This window comes from Octopus sinensis, unplaced genomic scaffold (genome assembly GCF_006345805.1).
Source record: "Octopus sinensis unplaced genomic scaffold, ASM634580v1 Contig02842, whole genome shotgun sequence".
Taxonomy (NCBI): domain Eukaryota; kingdom Metazoa; phylum Mollusca; class Cephalopoda; order Octopoda; family Octopodidae; genus Octopus; species Octopus sinensis.
In genome coordinates this window covers 646,313-668,565 of record NW_021826031.1, presented here as the reverse complement: position 1 = coordinate 668,565, position 22,253 = coordinate 646,313, and the positions used below count along the sequence as shown (strand labels likewise).

Genomic DNA, 22,253 nt, shown 5'->3' with positions numbered 1-22,253 from the left:
AGATGTGCTAAAAGATCTCTGCAGAAAAGAGAATGAACTCTCTGACGAATCTGCACTAAAAGAATGGTCATCAAAGAAAATGGCATGGATATCAGATCCAGAAAAAGGCTTTGTTGCAGGAAGCATCACGAACATCGACGGGGAAATTATTGAAGTCAAGCTAGAAAATGGTCAAATAAAAAACGTTACAAAAATGGATGTCCACAAAATGAATCCACCAAAATTTGACAAAGTTGAAGACATGGCCGAGCTCACGTGTCTAAATGAAGCCTCTGTATTGCACAATATCCGTCTTCGCTACAATGCTGGCCTAATTTATGTAAATGGCCTATTTTCCATTTTTAATGAGCAGACTTATTCTGGACTGTTCTGCGTTGTTATTAACCCCTACCGGAAGATGCCAATATACACACCGCAAATCATCAACCACTACAGCACGAAACGCAAGACCGAGCTCCCTCCACACGTGTACGCCATCGCGTCTGAGGCTTACAGAAATATGATCCAGGGTAGCTTTGTTGCACAAAACACGTAGATCGGGACAATCAGTCGATTCTTTGCACGTACTGATTACCCGGTAATCAAATTAGGGGAGAGTCTGGAGCGGGAAAAACTGAAAATACCAAAAAAATCATCCAATTTTTAGCTCAGGTCGCTGCAAAAACGGAAAAATCTCACGACGTGGCTGGGGTTAGTTTTTTATTTTGATCCTCAAATAGGAAGACTTGAACGAGCGGCTTTTGCAAACAAATCCAATCTTAGAGGCCTTTGGGAACGCAAAAACTATAAAAAATGACAATTCTTCAAGATTTGTACTTTTTTCTAATTATTAAAGGGAAAATTCATTAAAATAAACTTTAATTCTTCTGGGCTAATATCGTCTGTTAACATTGACACATGTAATTTGAATTTTGAAAATTTTAGACTTGTTGGAGAAAAGTAGAGTCGTTAGGCAATCAGAGAACGAACGGTGTTTTCATATTTTCTATCAAATTCTCTCAAATGGTTTTTCTCAAGAATTAAAGAGTTTTATTAATCATGAAACATGTTTCAGCTGAATTTATGTGCGAGGATCTGAGCAATTATCCATATTTGACGTACAAAAATATCCAGGTCCCAGGAATTGATGACTCCAAACTTTTTCAAGAAACTCAAGAAGCTTTTAATGTTCTTGGAATCTCGTCAGACGTCACGAATAGTTGGTAGTTTTGTTAACATTGCAGATATTTACAAAATTCTTTTTGGGATTTTGACCTTTGGAAAAATAGAGTTTGGAAAAGAACGGAACGGCGACCAAGCGACGTTACCGGACAATTCATGTTCCAAATTATATTTACATTCACAGATGCTCAAAAAATGTGCCATTTATTAGGAATTCAAATTGGAGCTTTTACTCAAGCTATTTTGAAGCCAAAGTTCAAAGTCGGGATTGAAACTGTACAAAAGGCACAGACAAAGGACCAGGTATTGTAAATTCCGAAATTGTTCTCAGGCAGTCTTTTCAGTGGAGTCAATTGTGAAAGCAACCTATGAGAAACTGTTTAATTACATTGTAGTGAAGATCAATAAACAGCTTAACAAAAATAAATTGGTTCACGAAAACTTCATTGGAATTTTGGATATTGCAGGATTCGAAGTCTTTGCGGTTCATTTTTGGAGTCATTTCCTTTAGGTCAACGGATTCGAACAGTTGTGCATAAATTTCACCAATGAGAAATTACAGCAGTTGTTCAATCATACAATGTTTATTATGGAACAAGAGGAATACAAAAAGGAAAATATTAGCTGGGATTTTATCGACTTTGGACTTGATCTGCAACCCACCATTGAACTTATCGAGAAAGTCTTGATTTTTTTGCATTTTTAAGCCTCTTGGTATCTTATCGGTGCTTGACGAGGAATGTTTGTTTCCAAAAGCTACACACAAATCATTCGTTGAAAAACTTATTTCGCAAAATAAAGAGAAGAACAAATTCATTGTTCCTGAAAAACTAAAAAAATTTGCTGATTTTGGTATCCAACACTATGCCGGCAGAGTTTAAGCTTTATTAACTACTATAGGTGGACTATTTCTGCGTAGATTGGCTAATTAAGAACACGGATCCACTTAACGACAACATTGTGACTATACTTGAATCCTCTTCGAACCCTCTTGTCTCGGAGATATGGAAAGAAGGTTTTCTGAGCATTTTTATTTTTCATTTAGGCCGTTCTGCGATAGGCACTGAAGAAAGTTCGCGTAAAAAACGTGGAATGTTGCGGACGGTCTCTCAACTTTACAGAGGACAATTGACAAAGTTGATTGAAACTCTCACCAATACCAAAGTCCATTTTGTCCGCTGTATAATACCCAACTTACAGAAAAAGGTAAATTTATCGTTTTTATTTCAGCCTGCGATGATTGACCATTCTCTTATTTTGGATCAACTTCGTTGCAACGGAGTGCTCGAGGGAATTCGAATTTGTCGTCAGGGATTCCCGAACAGAATTATTTACCAGGATTTTTTTCAACGATATTCAATTCTAGTCTTTAAAAAAGAAATGGATAATTTTATGGATAGTCGAAAGGCCACTGAGAACATGGTACTTTAATTAAGGAAATTGTGGTAGTTGGCGGAACTTGAGTTAGACTCAACCCTCTACCGACTTGGGACAACTAAAATATTTTTTCGAGCTGGAGTATTGGCCAATTTGGAGGAAGAGAGAGATATTAAGCTCAATGCAATCATGATCGACATGTGCACAAAATGTCGAATGTTTTTGGCCAAAAAGTGCAAATTTGACTTAAGATAATTATAGACATTACCTAAAACTGCAGAATATACTTTCCAGCGTTGTTGTCATCCAAAAGAACTTTCGAGGGTATAATCGACTAAGGGAGTGGGGATGGTTTAAGATGTATACTAAAGTTTACTTCGAGAATAATATCGATAGCTACTCCCACTCGTCGACTTCAAGAGAGAAGACGACGAGAAGAAAGCTGTCGAGAATGAAATGAACTCTCTCAAAGAACAAGTCAAAAAATTGACCGCGCAAATACAAAACTTGATAGATCAAATTTCGAAATTAGAGCAAGAAAATTCAAAGGCGTCTACAAATCTTGTAGAAGAAGTTAACAGAAATGAAGAACTTGAGCAGGTGAGGATTTCTCTTGAAAGTAGGAACTTGCCGATCTGAGCAAAAAGAAAAATGAATATAACAGTTTGATTGAAGAAATGAACGAAGAAATGCAAGAAATTGAACAAAATTCCAAAAAAGTGATAAAAGAAAGGCAGGAATTGGAGGAAATAGTCGCAGAAACAGAGAAAACGTAATTGAATAGGATGCTGTAATTGATAGGTTGAGGGAGCAGGAAGATAAGTATGGACGGGTAATGCACGAAAAAGGCAATTTGGAACAAAAACTGCAGGAGCGAACGGACGATTTGTCCAATAAAACTCATTTGATTGAAAATGTGCATAATATTAGATTATGCTAAGCTTAAAAAAGAAAATAAGACTGCCGAATCTAATTTGATCAAAATGGAGGAACTGTTACACGCTGAAGAAGATCAAAAGAAAAACATGCAAAAAATAAACAAAAAACTGGAAGCGAGTGTCTCCGAATTGCAAGCACAGCTGCAGAGTGAAATAACTGTAAAGTCTTTTAATATTCCACAGGACAAAGTGAATTCTCAAAAAGCCGAACGGAAGGGTGCCTCAGACGTGAGAGAGTTGAAAGAACAAGTCGAGGAACAAAAAACGACAATTCAATACATGAACCAGAAAATTTTGGCCAACAATGAGCAACTGAGCTTTTTAACAGCAAAGTCTATAGTTTTTTATGATTTAATAGGGCGGACGAAGAAAGTATGCTAAAGGAAAAGTCAATGAAGGAAAACCGTGAGTTGAAATTTACTCTGGAGGAGTTAAAGGAGGAGCTTGAAGGGGAAATAGAAACCCGAAAAAACCTTGAAAAGTCCAAACACTTTCTCATGAACGTTTGAAATATAAATGATTTCAAGGAATTGGAAGGAATGAGACTTCAAGAAGAGGAGGCTGCGGATTTGAGTCAAGCCGAGAGGAACTTGATGAAAGAAAAAGATACCAAAATAAATTTACTCCAAAAACAAATGGAAGAGCTCAGTGCGGAAAATGAAGATGCCATGCGAATCGCTAAGAAAAAGGCCGTGGATGAAATCAGTCGTCTTACCGATCAAGTTGAATCAGTTCAGAAGGTCGAGAAATTCTACTATGTTTAGAGTGAAAACAATTTTATGAAAAAACTTAAAGTGACTGAAACTGAAAAAGAAGAATTGGCCGCAGAAGTTGACAGTTTAAACAAAAACAAGCAAGACGCTGATAAAAAACGGAAACAACTTGAACAGCAAATCATGGAACTGGGTCAAAAAGCAACCGATCTAGAAAAAATCAAGTCGGACATGTCTAAACAGAAATCCAAGGACGCGGTATTATGAGTGGGAACTATTTTTAGTCCGAAATATCAAGGATAAGCGAAGCGTTAGACGACGCAGAAAAGAAAACACCGAACTTGAACGACAATTAAAACAGTCATCTTCCCAATTGGAAGAAATCAAGTCCAAACTCGAGGACGAGAAGAATTCACTGTCCAAAGCAAACAGTCAAGTGAACAAAATGGAGGCCATTATCGACGAACTGAACGAACACATCGAAGAAGAGGCATTGAATTCTGAGGCCAAAGGGAAACAGATAATGTCACTTCAATCGAAAGTATTCCTCCAAACACATTTCAGTACAACGATGCCGTCAGTAACGTTTCTGTTTTGACCGAAGAAAAAGAGCGGATAGAAGAAATTACAAAAAAACTTCAAAAAGAAATAGAATCAGTTAGGACTGAACTTGATATTATTTCGGCTGCCAAGCACAAAATCGAAAAAGCAAGCACGGTGTATCAAAATGAGGTTTATTTTTGTGATTAGTTTGAAAGTTGGCGGACTCAAATTCCCAAATTGAAGCCCTTGAACTCGAAATGTCGAATCTTACAAAAAAACAAAAAAAATATGACTCCGCCATGTCCGAAGTGAAGACACTAAACACAAAGTTTGTTTCAAATTGTACAATTTTCAAGCCTCACAAAAGAGCGGGATACATTTGAACAAAATTTAAGAAACCTTGAAAGCAAATGTCTCTCGTTGACGCGAGCATGCGACGAAAAGAACAACGAACTTGAAGAGATGACAAAAAGGCAGATCGCTACTTCAAAGGAATTAGCGGATGTGAAATCGACTGTCTCGGGGGAGGCGGCAGATGTCTTCCTTGACTATTTATGTTTAGAACGTGAACATGAAAGCACAACTACGGGACTTGAAGAAGAAAAACGAGGAAATATCTTCTCATCATGAAGAACTTCAGGACGAATTATTTACTACTCAAAATGAACTGAATCGGAAGGAGGTGGCATTTCAGGCAGAAAGAACCGACTATTCTAGAAAAATTAACGAAATGTCCGAGGAAATGGAAAATAAACTACGATCTATCAACAAGAAGGTGTTCATATAGATAATGTGTTTCACAGATGGAAGAAACGCAGCAGGAGCTCCAGTCTGAGAGTCGAGCCAAAGCTTCCGCTTTAGCCTCTAAAAAGAAATTGGAGATTGAATCGCAAGAATTTGTAAGCAGAATGGACGAATTAAAATCAACTGTTGAAAATTTGACCAAACAAAACAAAAAGCAGAATGTTCTCTTTTTGAATTTAACGATTAGAATTTGTGCAAAGAAATGCAAAAAGATTTGGAAAATGCCAAGAGTAACGAAAGTTCTTTGAATGAATCATGCAGTCAACTTCAATCAAAACTGAACTCTGCGTTACAATCAGTTGCAGAAATGACCTCGCGGGTCACTAATTTGGAGCAAAGTGAGAAAAACATGTCCTCTGAAAAAGACGAAATAAATCAAGAACTTGAAACCCTACAAGGAAAATTATCCCAAACCCAATCTGAGATCTCTCAACTGAAAAGAATCAATCACAACCTAGCAGAAGAATTGGACGAAGAAAAAGTTAATCACGAAGAATTAGAAGACGAATTGCGTAAATCAAATATTCTTGTATATCCACTTCCCAATTACTGTTTCTAGAAAGACCAGTACAGTAACCAAATCTCCGCGGAGAAAGCAAATTGTGAAAAATACAAGACACAAAATTCGGATAACGAAAAGAAAAATAAAGAATTGACTGAACAACTCATGTCCATTCAAGAAGAACTGACAAAAGTCAAGGGTTACAAAGATTCTTTGGAGTCTAAAATGCGAAAAATGGCATCAATGGAGACTGAACTTGAACAGGAAATAAGGTAAACTGAATAGCTTCCTTATTCCAAGGCAACGACGGGAAGCGGAGAAAAAACTTAAATTAACGAACAAGAAGTTAAAGGAGTCCGTTATTTTGGCAGACACAATGCAAGAAGATCTGAACAGGTCAAAGTCCGAGGTTTTCTGGCACAGATAAAGTCTAGAATGACACATTCATATCACGGAACAAAACCCTTAAAAAAAACTGCGAAGAACTCGAAGATACTGTGGATAGTTTTAAGAATAAGCTAAGGAAGATTCAGTCGGAAAAAGACGAACTTGAGGAGGAAAATCAAAACCTATCCAAGGAAATAAACCGACTAAAAACAATAAAGTAGCATATGTAGTCTACGTATTAGTCGATCCGCAAATAAGAAATATTAGATTTACTAATAATATTCGGATATTGGATATTTTTATTAATAAAGACTTCTAAATCAGAAACTCTTTCTTCTATATCAGTAGTTCCCAACCTTTTAGAGAACGTGGCACCCTATTTGGCTTACTGAACCCATATATAGTTTTTAATAATTATCAGTGTTTTATTAATACAAAAATTAGTGAGATGGTTAAGGCTGATGTCTCTTGCATAGGTCTGTAATATTCGGCCTTAGCTTTTAAAAGGATAAACGCACGTCTCGTTCTACGTATAGTAAGTTAGCGCATTCTTATGCTCTATATTTCCACTTTCATAGAGATAAGTCGTTAGAAAGTGAACTAAAACTCTTAAAGCGTGGTTTGTTATAATAGGATATTCTTTTTTATAATCAGCCAGGACGAATCAATATTACGCTTTACATATTTCATTTTTAATGTTCTGTCACTTGATATAAAAGCAAGTTCTTCTTCCTCCTTTGAATAAAAACTCGTTTCTAGTTATTTCGTAGTCACCCAATCATAGAGTTTTATTTATTTATTAAATCACCAAGATCACGCTAAAAACCGAACAAACGTCACGTGATCTCGATGCACTCAACCAGGGACCTCATCTTCGCTCGGTGATCTTTCCACGAGCCCACACAAAATCGCACCGGGCGGCAGACCGTTTTTGGCGGAGCATTCGCTGACGGGCCCAGGTTCATCTTGATGAGGTCTTCTAGAGAAGCTGGACCGGGGCGTTGGCTATCATGCGACCAACGATCGGTTAATCTGAGGGCCCTTTGTTGGGCCTCCTCGATTCGCCTCCTGTTGGACCACGATAACCGCGGACCCCATGATCTGCAGGCGTAGGCAATACAAGGTTCGAAGTACTGGCGGTAGATATTCGCCAGTACCGGGTGCGACCCGTTTTTCCATATTCCGGATAGAGTTCGTAGGATGTTCAACTTTTTTTTTCGCAATTGCGAAGGAGGTTGTCTGCATGTGGGGAGAAACAGAGGTGCATGTCTAGGGTTATCCCTAGGACCGTCTGACTCCTGTAGAAGCGTACGGACATATTATTCAGCTTTAAGTCGACTGAAGTCCTTCCCAATCTTTTGTCCGAAGTGAAGAGGGACGTGGCGGACTTTGCCGCGTTTACCACGAGCCGCTTGTCCGTCAGCCATAGGTTCAGCCGATCCAAGTTAGCTTGAAGCCTTTCAGAGGCCTTCTGGATGTCCCGGTCCCGTGAGGCTAGTACGATGTCGTCCGCGTATGAGAGAACAATGTCATTGTTGTCGAGGGAGGGAGGTCTTCCAAAAATAGGTTTCCGGGGATAAGGGGGATCCGTTGGGTAGAAGACGAGATTTGGACTTCAGACCACCGAGGCACACCCTTCCCCTTCGTCCACTTAGAAAGTTGGTAATCCATATTTTTAGCTTCAGAGGAAAATCGGATTGGAATATCTTCCTTGAGAGGAGCTTTCTCAAGACGGAGTCGAAGGCTTTATGGATGTCGACGGAGCAGAGCACGGTCTTTTGGTGCCTCGGTTTGCTGGCAAAACCGGTACAGATGAAGTTTGACAAGGATTGAAGGTACGAAGACGTGGACTTCGCCTCCTTAAACCCATGTTGAAAATGTCTTTCGGGTAAGAAATCTTCTATTCTGCCAAGAACCAGTCTTTCCAGGATTTTTGACATCGAACATAACAGGGAAATCGGCCTGAAAGATGACGGGTCCCCTCTTGGTCTTCCAGGCTTCGTTTCCATATTGACGAAATCACATTGTTGCTGATTGAATAGTTGAAAATAGATGTTAGGAACCTGACTCCTTCGACACCAAGGTTTTTTAATATGTCTAAAATTTTAGATACAGCGGGAAGCAAGGAAATAGGTCTGTATCTCCCAGGGACATCATGAGGCATCCTGGGTTTTCCGATAAGGATTACCTCAGCCACTTTCCATCTAGAGGGGATCATCCCAAGTCGCAAGCTCCCGCTAAACAAGACCTGTAAGGCGGTGATCAACAACGGAGGGGCCTTCTTAAAGATAGCCATAGGGATCCGGTCCAGACCCGCCGCAGTGTTCTTACTTCGGGAGATCGCTGCCAGAATCTCCGCTTCGGAAATATCGCCTGCATCGTTCCTTGATATGCCCAGCTGGCAGCGCTTGTCCCACGACAATATCTGCTGGACAGTATCAAAGGACGATGTCTCCACGAACTGGCTTCCGTCAGTTCCAGAGATTTCATCGAGGTGGGTCGAAAATATTTCAGCCACCTCAGCCGGGTCCGAAACGAGGGTTCCATCAGAGCGTTTAAGGCGCACTGAATTTGCTACCACTCTCCCCGACAAGCTCTTCAACTGTTTCCAGAATTCCGGGAAGCGGGCGTCTACGCGTCTGCAGGCTCGCTCCCACCGTGAACTTTCGAGTTCACGGATTTCTCTTCGGATCTCCCTCTGAAGCCGGCTAATCCAGCCACGAAACCAAACACGGTTTTCCTTGTAAACGCATTTGTCCCGCTTAAACTTAATTTTATTTAAGACCCGGTATGGGAGCGTGGAATGTGACTTACTTTGCACTGAGTTCTGTTTGAAATTATCTCGCATATAATCAGTCAGGGCAGCATTGATTCCATTATCTAACGCCTCCAACTCACGTATATTGGCACAGGTATTCCCCACCAGAAGTGAGGGCAACCTGCTGGCCATGAACCTCTCCAGGTTGGCCCAAGAACTCGACCGGAGGTCGAAGTATCCCGGAACCCTTTGAGGGACTGGCTCGCGGAGTTCGTGCAATAGAGGCAGATGGTCGCTTCCAATATCGGGCAATAAGATTGTTTTACTAACCCAATTTAGCATTCCAGGACTGACCAGAGCAAGCCCTAGCCAGTCTCGTCCGCCTCGCGAATCGATATGGTTTTGCTCACTTGAAGTCCGGATTTCCAGCCCGAGGTCTTCAACCAGCGTCTTCAGAGCCAAACCATGCGCATTGGTTACCCTGAAATCAAGCTCTATGTGCTTGGCGTTGTAAAAAGTGTTAAAAGATTAATCGCCCCGAGGGCCAGCGGTCTGACGGGTCGCCAAACTTTTCCCCCGGATAACGGCGATCGAAAACTGCTGGAAAAGCCAGTCCACCTCCCGAGTTATTGTTTATTATTATTATTATTTTAACCCAAGAATCACCAACAGTTATTATTATTTTAACCCAGGTGGTCTTGTTGGATGGCTAAGAAACCCTTTCCATCTTTCTTAATAAGTTGGTCAAGCGGAGTTGGGGTAATGTTGTTCAGTTTGGAAATTTTCGTTATGCTAGCCGCGGCTCGGCATAGTGTAGTCTCAATTTTAAGGCGGTTAGACCATGAGAGATTAGAACCCCAAGCGGCGCAGGCGTAGCCAATTGTTGGTTCGATGAATTGTTTGTAGATAGTGCCGAGAGCCGGGAACGGTGTCTTTAGTCCACCAAAAATCGATTTGATTAGTCCAATCTTTCTCTGACTGGATCCGATGGCCCTCTCTAAATGGGCAGTAAAACACATATGGGTGTCAAAAGTGACCCCCAGAATTTTAGGGTTCTTCGTGAATGGGATCTTTTCGTTGTCCAGAAAAAGAACAACAGTAAGGCCTCCAAGTCTCTTGTCCGACATAAATAGGGTAGTGGACGATTTTTCGGGGGAGATGTTCATCCTGTTTTGATATAGCCAAGTTCGAATTTGTAATAAGAGATCTTGTGTTCTTTTGAAAGCTTTCGAGAGGTCTTGGTCACGTGATCCAATGAGTAGGTCGTCAGCGTAGGCGAGAATGATTGTTTGAATTATTTAAATACAGAAATACAACATAATATCTATCTTATCTTACGACATAATATGCTCAATTCCAACTGTCTTAAAGTCAAGAATTTCACACAAAATAAATGGCTCATATTTACTCGATTATAGATCTCATGCAGAGGATAATAACTTCCAAATGGATCTTCATCAGCTGAAACCTTTTGACTCGGATTGTCATCAAATATGACAATTTGAGTTACGTCCTTTGGAGATCTTCTTAAAGAATATCCCATACTGGGCAAGTAATAAAGAACTGGAGAAGTATCTCTCGACGATAATCTCACCGGATTTTAAAATGGAGTGTTTCATGAAGGCTGGAAAAAACTTACAAAGTGTGACCTCAGCTTGGAAGAAACAGCAAACTGAAACTCCTGTTTGGAAGAATCGTCTGCTAACACAAGTCCTTAAAAGCAGTGTATCTTTTGGAACCCAAACGGATGAACCTATAGACGCAAAATATAATGACAACTATACTCAGACTGAGACTATAAATCTGGAAGCACCAGAAGTCTCAAAATTAATTCGGAAAAAAAACTAACGAGGGGCAGACGACCTATAATGGAAGTCCCCCTTAAAAAGGAACTCAACATTGCGATAGACAAGTCACTTAAATCAATTGAACCGGAAATCGTTAAACTGGGATCGAAGGATGTGATCTCTAACGAAAAAGAGCGATATTTACGGGTTTATTTGTGATTATAAAAATAAACAAAACGTAATCAAAAAGACCGTTTTTTTATTCATCTCTTTTATTCTGGACTTTACAGGATATTTCAAAAATCAGTTTTATAGGAATCGTTTTGTGTTTTTTCGAATTAAATTTAACGCTCGATAGAGCATTCTAAATTCCGTGTGTCGATAAATTATCAATTAAATTTTTACTAGCAAATCTTAATATATTCATATCGTATGTACGGTATCAAATAAGCATTGTTTTTTACAAGACTATATACAATAAATATTCCAGTTAATCAAATATTATTAAAAAATATCATTTTTAAATAGTCCATGTTATATAAAATAAGGAGTAACAATTCCTTGTGGCACTACTCTGTCCTCGTCCGGGACAGCATCAAACACTTTAATATCACGAGAATAATCCTCATTAAAGCGAACGATGGCAGCCTGGTTACCACAACGGTAGCAGTAATTGGGGGCAGACCACACGGTCAACACCTTATTGTCAAACATGTACTTAATCCCTAGAATAATATAACACAACACACCTTCATTCACCAACTGATGAGCACGACATATCAACTCAATTTGATTGACGTGACAAAACTACAATAAGCACTCTCAGCCTACGTTAAAAGTGACTGCTGATCCGAACAACCAGCCTGCTCCTCGAGGACTGATACTCCATGTCTCAATCTCTTCAGGGTCAGACCATAATAAGTCTACTCTCCAATATACACTAATCACCTGAAAATGCTCCTTGGTTGGGCACTTCCTGGTTACGGTGGATGAGTCTGATCTGATCAAGCGTGTTCACAGTCGGTGACAGTCCTCCGTGTACACATAAATACCTCCCGTCGATAATCTAAAACTCAAAATAGATATTTCACCGCAGTAATTGTGAAATAATCAAAGATCTCACAGCAGTGTCGCCAGGCACACGAATTCCCGTACTTGTTGAGGCATTCGTCTAGCAATGTTGCGATACCTCCACCGTAAAATCCGTAGACCTTCGTGATTCCTCGACTTTCATGGTTGCCTCGAAGAAGAATTATGTTTCCTGGCGAACGAGCCTTCAGGAGAAGCAGATAGGTCAGTGTCTCCAGACTGTAGTGCCCTCTGTCCACGTAGTCCCCCTGCGGTTATGAGGGGGGACATACCATAAAAATATAACTAGTGTTCGTTGGGTCTCCTCCAATCTCAAAGAGTCGTAACAAATCGTAAAACTGGCCGTGGATGTCCCCGCAGATTGTCACAGGAAGGTCTACTCTTTGGACATTTGCTTCTTCAATTAATATTTCCTTTACGTAATTACAAAGATTCTTTGTATTTTTTCGCATTTAAATCTACCATGAGATATGATTCTGGCAAATATTTGCAGTTTTTACAGATCTCAATCCACTTATCAATGTCGCACATAAAATAATATATTTATAAACCAAATTGTTTTATATATATTTTATAAAAAAAATAAATATCAACAAAATTGCAATAAAAATATTTTCAAATATATTATATATCATTAAATTCTGTAGTTTAGCTATGGATAATGGATCTGGACAGTCGTTGGTTCCAATCCGAAGGAGGCTAGTTTCATCCTAGAGTCAATTCTCGTTATCGTTCCTTTGCCCGCGAGGCAATGAGTACTTCTGGCACGACACAGTTGAAAAATGGGGATCTCTTACCTTCCTTCCGGTCTTAGCGTGGCGTTATAGGGTCCACCATGTCAGTTGGAATTTCCAGTCGGATATGGAAACCCTCAGGAGGCACTTAATGCCTACCGAAAAAAGGACTTCTAGAACTCTGACCCTAAGACATCGTCGTCTCAGTCCGATCATGTGGGCAGGATCGAACCTTTTAGAAGGATCTCCCTCGCTTGAATCGGGGATCACGGGGATTATAATTAACTGGCTTACCCTGGTCTTTTGGTCAATAAATAAATAAATAAATAAAAATTTAATTCTGTTATGATAATGATAAAATATTGCTCAAGTCGATTCCAAAACTTTAAGTAATGCCTTAAGAGCTCTTGTACATTGACTAAAATTAACGATTTCACATTTAATTAATTATTAAAACTTTCATTAAGTCAAGTTTCTAAAATTTGTAGTCACCTAAAGGTTATTGATATCAAAAAAACAAATATTTTAAGTCATCAATTTATTATTTAGACTATTTTAGTTCTTTTTAGAGAGAACTAGCTGTTCAAGATTCTTAACCTTCAGGGTTAGTTCGTCAATTCTGATGTCCTTGAGCGTATTTAAGCTCTCCAACCTATGGATTTTGTCCTCCAAAATCTTTTAAATTAATTATAAAAAACCAACTTGAATGATCTCGTTCTTTTGCGAAATTTCAGCCAATTGTTTACTTTTTCGTTCAAATTTACCTTTTTGTCGTATTCCTTAGGGCCTTCAATATAATAATTCAGAGGACCGGGGACTTTGGGTTTCCTGTCAGTCCAGGAGGTCAAGTTGTCGAGAATATAAAACAGGACCTTCTCGATGATCAGTGGTTTGCTGCTGACAATGTCTGAGATTTCCTTGTTCGTAAGTTCGAATCCAAGCTTGTGGAATATTTTGCTAAACAATGACCATCTGGACATGCCTGTTAATTAGATTCCAGTTTTCTGTCTTTTGGCGAGTTCCGTTGGCAGGGACGTAGTTGTGTAGATCCACCAAATGTGGGAAGTAGTATTTGATCACTTCTGCCATGAGAACTGTTTTCTGCTGACTTATGAACACTATTAACCCCCGTCAGAAAAGTCTCGGTTTATATTTTTTTTGGTTCTACTGAGGGGAATTGTGTCGATCCATGTATATAATTTTAGCAAGTCAGAGCTATCCGACATTAACGCTTGGTTACTTGTCAATAATTTTATTTTTATTATTGATCGATTTGTAAAATAATAATTCCTAATCTTATTCTATTTTTAATTTTGTAATATCGTTTTATTTGTCATCGGAATTTTATTTTATAAATAATAATTTTATGTACAAAGTTTTTTACTTCTACAGTAAGTGATGAGAAGAAGAATGCAACGGATATTATTTGTTCTTTTCACTATAAGAAATTGAAAAGAGGTGAATTTGAAAGAATTTTGACAGCAATAAATGATACTATTTATTAAGAAAGAAACTAATTAACTAAGTAATTTTACTAACTAAGTCCAGAGCCTTCGAAGTGAGCAGAAGGCGGCACTCCACGCACCTCCTCCCCTTCTTCCTCCTCTTCTCTGGCACTGTAGACCTTCGAGAAGGTGCAGTCCAGCGCCTCTTGCTGACTAAACGTCAGGAAAGGGCTGGATCGGCGAGCATCAAACGAGACACTCTCCAGAGTCCTCTTAAGAACAGTTGACTGTATATAAGCCTGTAGAAACTTATCTACATCCAACTGTCTTAAGTACCGCTTGTGGTATTTGGTGACCAGTCCATCCCATGTCATCACACACGGGATGACATGGACTTTGCACTGGTGCATCAGTCCTAGCTCGTTTGCAAGGAGGTCATACTTCCTCCTTTTCTCCACTTCCACTATCTGCAAACGGTCTAGGCACGTGATGCCCACCTCCACGATAACAATCTCCCCGGTGACCTTATCGTGGACCACAATGTCGGGTCTGTTGTGCTGGACAACAATCGAGGTGCGTATGGGTATCCACCTTAATGCACACCCGCGAGTTCTCACACACCGATTGAACTCGATGGGTTCGCAACTTTCTGGACCGCCTCAAGCCGTACTTATTGCAGAGCAAAAGATGGAGGGACCTCACCACCTCGTTATGCCTCCATGTGTAATCATGGTAAAGCATACTCCCGCACTTCGTGGCTAAATGGTCAACGGTCATTTCCTTACTCTTACAGTGGTTACACTGTTTCCGTTGACCATTAAAAAAGTTTCTATCCTGCAAATATGATAAATGATAAAATTAAAATTCTTAATAAGAAACTGAATATTTCTGATTTAAGAAGACAGTCAGGTAGGATAACAGAAATTTTTAGTTGTATATAAAATCCTTTTATAGAAGACTCAATTCTACCCTCCAACATAATGAGTGTCTTGACACGGACCGTTGCTTGAAGTTTTGGACTAATGCAGTGTTTCCTAAACTTTTTCTTGTTGTCGCCCCCTTTAACAAACTTTTTAGCAATATAGCCCACCATGAAAATGTACATGGAAATAAAAAGAAAAAAATTAATTTATTTATAACAACAATCAATGAGAACAATGACGTTGTATGAATTTAGAAACAAGTTCTACATTTGGCTTTATGTTCGTGAGACGAAGCCGTAGATCTCCTCTCTTAGCAACGTCTAAGCGGTTTCGACTTTTGGCAACGAGTTGAGATAGAACGTTAAAGCTTCTCTCAACCAAGTAAGAAGTAGGAAAAGCGATAAAAAATAATTTAGCTTTCTCCCATAACACAGGATATTTTTCAGGAATAACCGCCTGTAGCCAAAAATCTTGATAGGACTTTCGTTTGAATGTTGGTTTCAATTCCCAATCATTTTTCAATACAATTAGTTCCAGTTGACAACAAGATTCGACGTCGTCGATATCTTGAAAAGGATCTATGATCCAGTCCGGAACTTCTAGTTCGCACAAATCTTTGAAACGCTGCTTCATATCATTTTCAAGAGTGATTAAATGTTCAACATAATTTTCGAGATCGTCTTCAGAAAGTAGGTTTTTAAGATTATCGAGACGTGGAAATTGGTTTAACTCCTTTCTACCAATATTTCTACAAAACAATGATGGCATTGAAATAAAAGCAGTAATGAGTGACCTTGCCTAAATTAAAATAGCCACGCTATCCTTTCTGCTCTTAAGCAACCTTAATTAACTTATATTTTCTTTTATAACATTGGCTTTTAAAAAAAATTAAAATAGTATGAGAAAAATTAACAAATAACTTTATTAAGTTAGTATCGGCGAATTGTAGTTGTACGTTAAGTACATTAAACTTAGCAAAAATGTCTGCTAAATAAGCAACATCATGTTTAATAGATTCTAGATCTGGACCAAGGTGAGAGTTCAAAGATTTGAAGAATTCAACCACAGTGTCGAAAAGAGAAAATATACGTCCCAAACAGTCACCCTTTGATAGCCACCTTACTTCTGTATGCATTAAAAGTCGTACAAAATCTTCATCATTATCAACACAAAGCTGGTAAAAAAAGACGTGAATTCAGCGAGTTTGATTTAAATTTGTTAATAGAAGAAATAACTGTATTAAGAGAAAAATATAATCGAGCAGTTGTGTTTTTAGCAACTAAATGCTGCCGATGGATCACACAATGAATAGTCAGTACAGTTGGAACGTGTTGCACAGGCAACTATATTCGTTATTGGTATATTTTTGAGAATCAAATTATTACATAATCTTAAGTACCCCCATATCATATGCAAGGAACTTGTTAAATTACATAATATATTACGCAATTTATTACTCAATTTATTACATAATCTCAAGTACTCCCATATCCTTACATCTACGGATCATCCAAAATTGCTAATATATTACGCAATTTATTACATAATCTCAAGTACCCCCATATCCTTACATCTACGGATCATCCAAAATTGCTAATATATTACGCAATTTAATACATAATCTCAAGTACCCCAATATCATATGCAAGGAACTTGTTAAATTACATAATATATTACGCAATTTATTACTCAATTTATTACATAATCTCAAGTACCCCCATATCATATGCAAGGAACTTGTTAAATTGCATAATATATTACGCAATTTATTACTCAATTTATTACATAATCTCAAGTACCCCCATATCATATGCAAGGAACTTGTTAAATTACATAATATATTACGCAATTTATTACTCAATTTATTACATAATCTCAAGTACCCACATATCATATGCAAGGAACTTGTTAAATTACATAATATATTACGCAATTTATTACGCAATTTATTACATAATCTCAAGTACCCCCATATCCTTACATCTACGGACCATCCAAAATTGCATAATATATTACGCAATTTATTACGCAATTTATTACTCAATTTATTACATAATCTCAATACCCCCATATCCTTACATCTACGGACCATCCAAAATTGCATAATATATTACGCAATTTATTACTCAATTTATTACATAATCTCAAGTACCCCCATATCATATGCAAGAAACTTGTTAAATTGCATAATATATTACGCAATTTATTACTCAATTTATTACATAATCTCAAGTACCCCCATATCCTTACATCTAAGTACCATCCAAAATTGCATAATATATTACGCAATTTATTACGCAATTTATTACTCAATTTATTACATAATCTCAATACCCCCATATCCTTACATCTACGGACCATCCAAAATTGCATAATATATTACGCAATTTATTACTCAATTTATTACATAATCTCAAGTACCCCCATATCATATGCAAGAAACTTGTTAAATTGCATAATATATTACGCAATTTATTACTCAATTTATTACATAATCTCAAGTACCCCCATATCCTTACATCTAAGTACCATCCAAAATTGCATAATATATTACGCAATTTATTACTCAATTTATTACATAATCTCAAGTACCCCCATATCATATGCAAGAAACTTGTTAAATTGCATAATATATTACGCAATTTATTACTCAATTTATTACATAATCTCAAGTACCCCCATATCATATGCAAGGAACTTGTTAAATTGCATAATATATTACGCAATTTATTACTCAATTTATTACATAGTCTCAAGTACCCCCATATTATATGCAAGGAACTTGTTAAATTGCATAATATATTACGCAATTTATTACTCAATTTATTACATAATCTCAAGTACCCCCATATCATATGCAAGGAACTTGTTAAATTACATAATATATTACGCAATTTATTACTCAATTTATTACATAATCTCAAGTACCCCCATATCATATGCAAGGAACTTGTTAAATTACATAATATATTACGCAATTTATTACGCAATTTATTACGCAATTTATTACATAATCTCAAGTACCCCCATATCATATGCAAGGAACTTGTTAAATTACATAATATATTACGCAATTTATTACTCAATTAATTACATAATCTCAAGTACCCCCATATCATATGCAAGGAACTTGTTAAATTACATAATATATTACGCAATTTATTACTCAATTTATTACATAATCTTAAGTACCCCCATATCATATGCAAGGAACTTGTTATATTACATAATATATTACGCAATTTATTACATAATCTCAAGTACTCCCATATCCTTACATCTACGGATCATCCAAAATTGCTAATATATTACGCAATTTATTACATAATCTCAAGTACCCCCATATCATATGCAAGGAACTTGTTAAATTACATAATATATTACGCAATTTATTACGCAATTTATTACATAATCTCAAGTACCCCCATATCATATGCAAGGAACTTGTTAAATTACATAATATATTACGCAATTTATTACTCAATTAATTACATAATCTCAAGTACCCCCATATCATATGCAAGGAACTTGTTAAATTACATAATATATTACGCAATTTATTACTCAATTTATTACATAATCTTAAGTACCCCCATATCATATGCAAGGAACTTGTTAAATTACATAATATATTACGCAATTTATTACTCAATTTATTACATAATCTTAAGTACCCCCATATCATATGCAAGGAACTTGTTAAATTACATAATATATTACGCAATTTATTACTCAATTTATTACATAATCTCAAGTACTCCCATATCCTTACATCTACGGATCATCCAAAATTGCTAATATATTACGCAATTTATTACATTATCTCAAGTACCCCCATATCCTTACATCTACGGATCATCCAAAATTGCTAATATATTACGCAATTTAATACATAATCTCAAGTACCCCAATATCATATGCAAGGAACTTGTTAAATTACATAATATATTACGCAATTTATTACTCAATTTATTACATAATCTCAAGTACCCCCATATCATATGCAAGAAACTTGTTAAATTGCATATTATATTACGCAATTTATTACTCAATTTATTACATAATCTCAAGTACCCCCATATCATATGCAAGGAACTTGTTAAATTGCATAATATATTACGCAATTTATTACTCAATTTATTACATAGTCTCAAGTACCCCCATATTATATGCAAGGAACTTGTTAAATTGCATAATATATTACGCAATTTATTACTCAATTTATTACATAATCTCATAAATTACATAATATATTACGCAATTTATTACTCAATTTATTACATAATCTCAAGTACCCCCATATCATATGCAAGGAACTTGTTAAATGCATAATATATTACGCATTTATTACTCAATTTTTACATAATCTCAAGTACCCCCATATCCTTACATCTAAGTACCATCCAAAATTGCATAATATATTACGCAATTTATTACTCAATTTATTACATAATCTCAAGTACCCCCATATCATATGCAAGAAACTTGTTAAATTGCATAATATATTACGCAATTTATTACTCAATTTATTACATAATCTCAAGTACCCCCATATCATATGCAAGGAACTTGTTAAATTGCATAATATATTACGCAATTTATTACTCAATTTATTACATAATCTCAAGTACCCCCATATCCTTACAACTACGGACCATCCAAAATTGCATAATATATTACGCAATTTATTACTCAATTTATTACATAATCTCAAGTACCCCCATATCATATGCAAGAAACTTGTTAAATTGCATAATATATTACGCAATTTATTACTCAATTTATTACATAATCTCATAAATTACATAATATATTACGCAATTTATTACAAAATTTATTACATAATCTCAAGTACCCCCATATCATATGCAAGGAACTTGTTAAATTGCATAATGTATTACGCAATTTATTACTCAATTTATTACATAATCTCAAGTACCCCCATATCCTTACATCTACGGATCATCCAAAATTGCTAATATATTACGCAATTTATTACATAATCTCAAGTACCCCAATATCATATGCAAGGAACTTGTTAAATTGCATAATATATTACGCAATTTATTACTCAATTTATTACATAATCTCAAGTACCCCCATATCATATGCAAGGAACTTGTTAAATTGCATAATATATTACGCAATTTATTACTCAATTTATTACATAATCTCAAGTACCCCCATATCATATGCAAGGAACTTGTTAAATTGCATAATATATTACGCAATTTATTACTCAATTTATTACATAGTCTCAAGTACCCCCATATTATATGCAAGGAACTTGTTAAATTGCATAATATATTACGCAATTTATTACTCAATTTATTACATAATCTCAAGTACCCCCATATCCTTACAACTACGGACCATCCAAAATTGCATAATATATTACGCAATTTATTACTCAATTTATTACATAATCTCAAGTACTCCCATATCCTTACATCTACGGATCATCCAAAATTGCTAATATATTACGCAATTTATTACATAATCTCAAGTACCCCCATATCCTTACATCTACGGATCATCCAAAATTGCTAATATATTACGCAATTTATTACATAATCTCAAGTACCCCAATATCATATGCAAGGAACTTGTTAAATTGCATAATATATTACGCAATTTATTACTCAATTTATTACATAATCTCAAGTACCCCCATATCATATGCAAGGAACTTGTTAAATTGCATAATATATTACGCAATTTATTACTCAATTTATTACATAATCTCAAGTACCCCCATATCATATGCAAGGAACTTGTTAAATTGCATAATATATTACGCAATTTATTACTCAATTTATTACATAATCTCAAGTACCCCCATATCATATGCAAGGAACTTGTTAAATTACATAATATATTACGCAATTTATTACGCAATTTATTACATAATCTCAAGTACCCCCATATCATATGCAAGGAACTTGTTAAATTGCATAATATATTACGCAATTTATTACTCAATTTATTACATAATCTCAAGTACCCCAATATCATATGCAAGGAACTTGTTAAATTACATAATATATTACGCAATTTATTACTCAATTTATTACATAGTCTCAAGTACCCCCATATTATATGCAAGGAACTTGTTAAATTGCATAATATATTACGCAATTTATTACAAAATTTATTACATAATCTCAAGTACCCCCATATCATATGCAAGGAACTTGTTAAATTACATAATATATTACGCAAATTATTACTCAATTTATTACATAATCTCAAGTACCCCCATATCCTTACATCTAAGGACCATCCAAAATTGCATAATATATTACGCAATTTATTACTCAATTTATTACATAATCTCAAGTACCCCCATATCATATGCAAGGAACTTGTTAAATTACATAATATATTACGCAATTTATTACTCAATTTATTACATAATCTCAAGTACCCCCATATCATATGCAAGGAACTTGTTAAATTGCATAATATATTACGCAATTTATTACTCAATTTATTACATAATCTCAAGTACCCCCATATCCTTACATCTACGGATCATCCAAAATTGCTAATATATTACGCAATTTATTACATAATCTCAAGTACCCCAATATCATATGCAAGGAACTTGTTAAATTGCAGGAACTCGTAATTTTTCTTCCGATGGAATCCTGGTCAATAATTGTTTTCGTCATTTTTTCTTCTTTTTGAAAAGAAGATATAATATTCCATATCGATGGATGACGATATCCCGTCAAATTGTATAATTTATTGTTCCATCCTTCACAATAGTTGTTTGTTCTTTGATCATTATTGAGCGTGGCTTCATACACATTCCATAAAATTGGAGGGAACAATGGAGAAATGTGCTGTATTCTAACAGATAAAGGGTTTTCTTGTTTATTTAAGCAACGATAATAACCACGAACATATGTTCGATCAAAATAATCTACTATATATTTTGAATCTGGAACATCTTTTGGTATATTATCTATTAGGAATTCTATTCCTTCTTCCAGATCTTGAATGGGCAAAAACGCAAGAGCCTCGATCATAGCGCAAAAAATGTTGAAGTTAATATTTTCTTTATATTCTTTTACTAAATGCAATTCT

The 22,253-nt window shown here is 36.1% G+C and overlaps 2 protein-coding genes and 2 pseudogenes across 2 annotated transcripts; 2 read left to right on the top strand and 2 right to left on the bottom strand.

Annotated features, from left to right (window-relative positions):
* Window positions 1-67: 67 nt before the first annotated feature.
* LOC115227376 lies at window positions 68-2,592 on the top strand (annotated as a pseudogene).
* A 2,943-nt stretch (window positions 2,593-5,535) lies between these two features.
* LOC115227375 (myosin-9-like) lies at window positions 5,536-8,258 on the top strand. The gene is made up of 4 exons (XM_029798234.1): window positions 5,536-5,631; window positions 5,724-6,065; window positions 6,096-6,310; window positions 8,105-8,258. Exons 1-4 carry the CDS (start codon window positions 5,536-5,538, stop codon window positions 8,256-8,258), a joined length of 807 nt encoding a protein of 268 aa, XP_029654094.1.
* Window positions 8,259-11,504: 3,246 nt separating this feature from the next.
* Window positions 11,505-13,773, bottom strand: LOC115227373 (annotated as a pseudogene).
* Window positions 13,774-15,383: 1,610 nt separating this feature from the next.
* LOC115227372 (protein FAM200A-like) lies at window positions 15,384-22,195 on the bottom strand. Its single transcript, XM_029798233.1, has 3 exons — window positions 22,022-22,195; window positions 16,082-16,335; window positions 15,384-15,909 (listed from the first exon to the last, which is right to left on the bottom strand). Exons 1-3 carry the CDS (start codon window positions 22,193-22,195, stop codon window positions 15,384-15,386), a joined length of 954 nt encoding a protein of 317 aa, XP_029654093.1.
* Window positions 22,196-22,253: the final 58 nt, after the last annotated feature.

Bases quoted from the DNA above. Each gene is read 5' to 3' on its own strand.
- LOC115227375 (XM_029798234.1), top strand. From the start codon at position 5,536: ATGGAAGAAACGCAGCAGGAGCTCCAGTCTGAGAGTCGAGCCAAAGCT. The intron at 5,632-5,723 runs GTAAGCAGAATG...TTTAACGATTAG, and splicing joins AGATTGAATCGCAAGAATTT to AATTTGTGCAAAGAAATGCA. The intron at 6,311-8,104 runs GTAAACTGAATA...CCATATTTTTAG, and splicing joins GAACTTGAACAGGAAATAAG to CTTCAGAGGAAAATCGGATT.
- LOC115227372 (XM_029798233.1), bottom strand. From the start codon at position 22,195: ATGATCGAGGCTCTTGCGTTTTTGCCCATTCAAGATCTGGAAGAAGGA. The intron at 16,336-22,021 runs GTTAGAATACAG...TTTTTTTACCAG, and splicing joins AACAAGAAAACCCTTTATCT to CTTTGTGTTGATAATGATGA. The intron at 15,910-16,081 runs GTTATTTGTTAA...ATTGTTTTGTAG, and splicing joins GCCGATACTAACTTAATAAA to AAATATTGGTAGAAAGGAGT.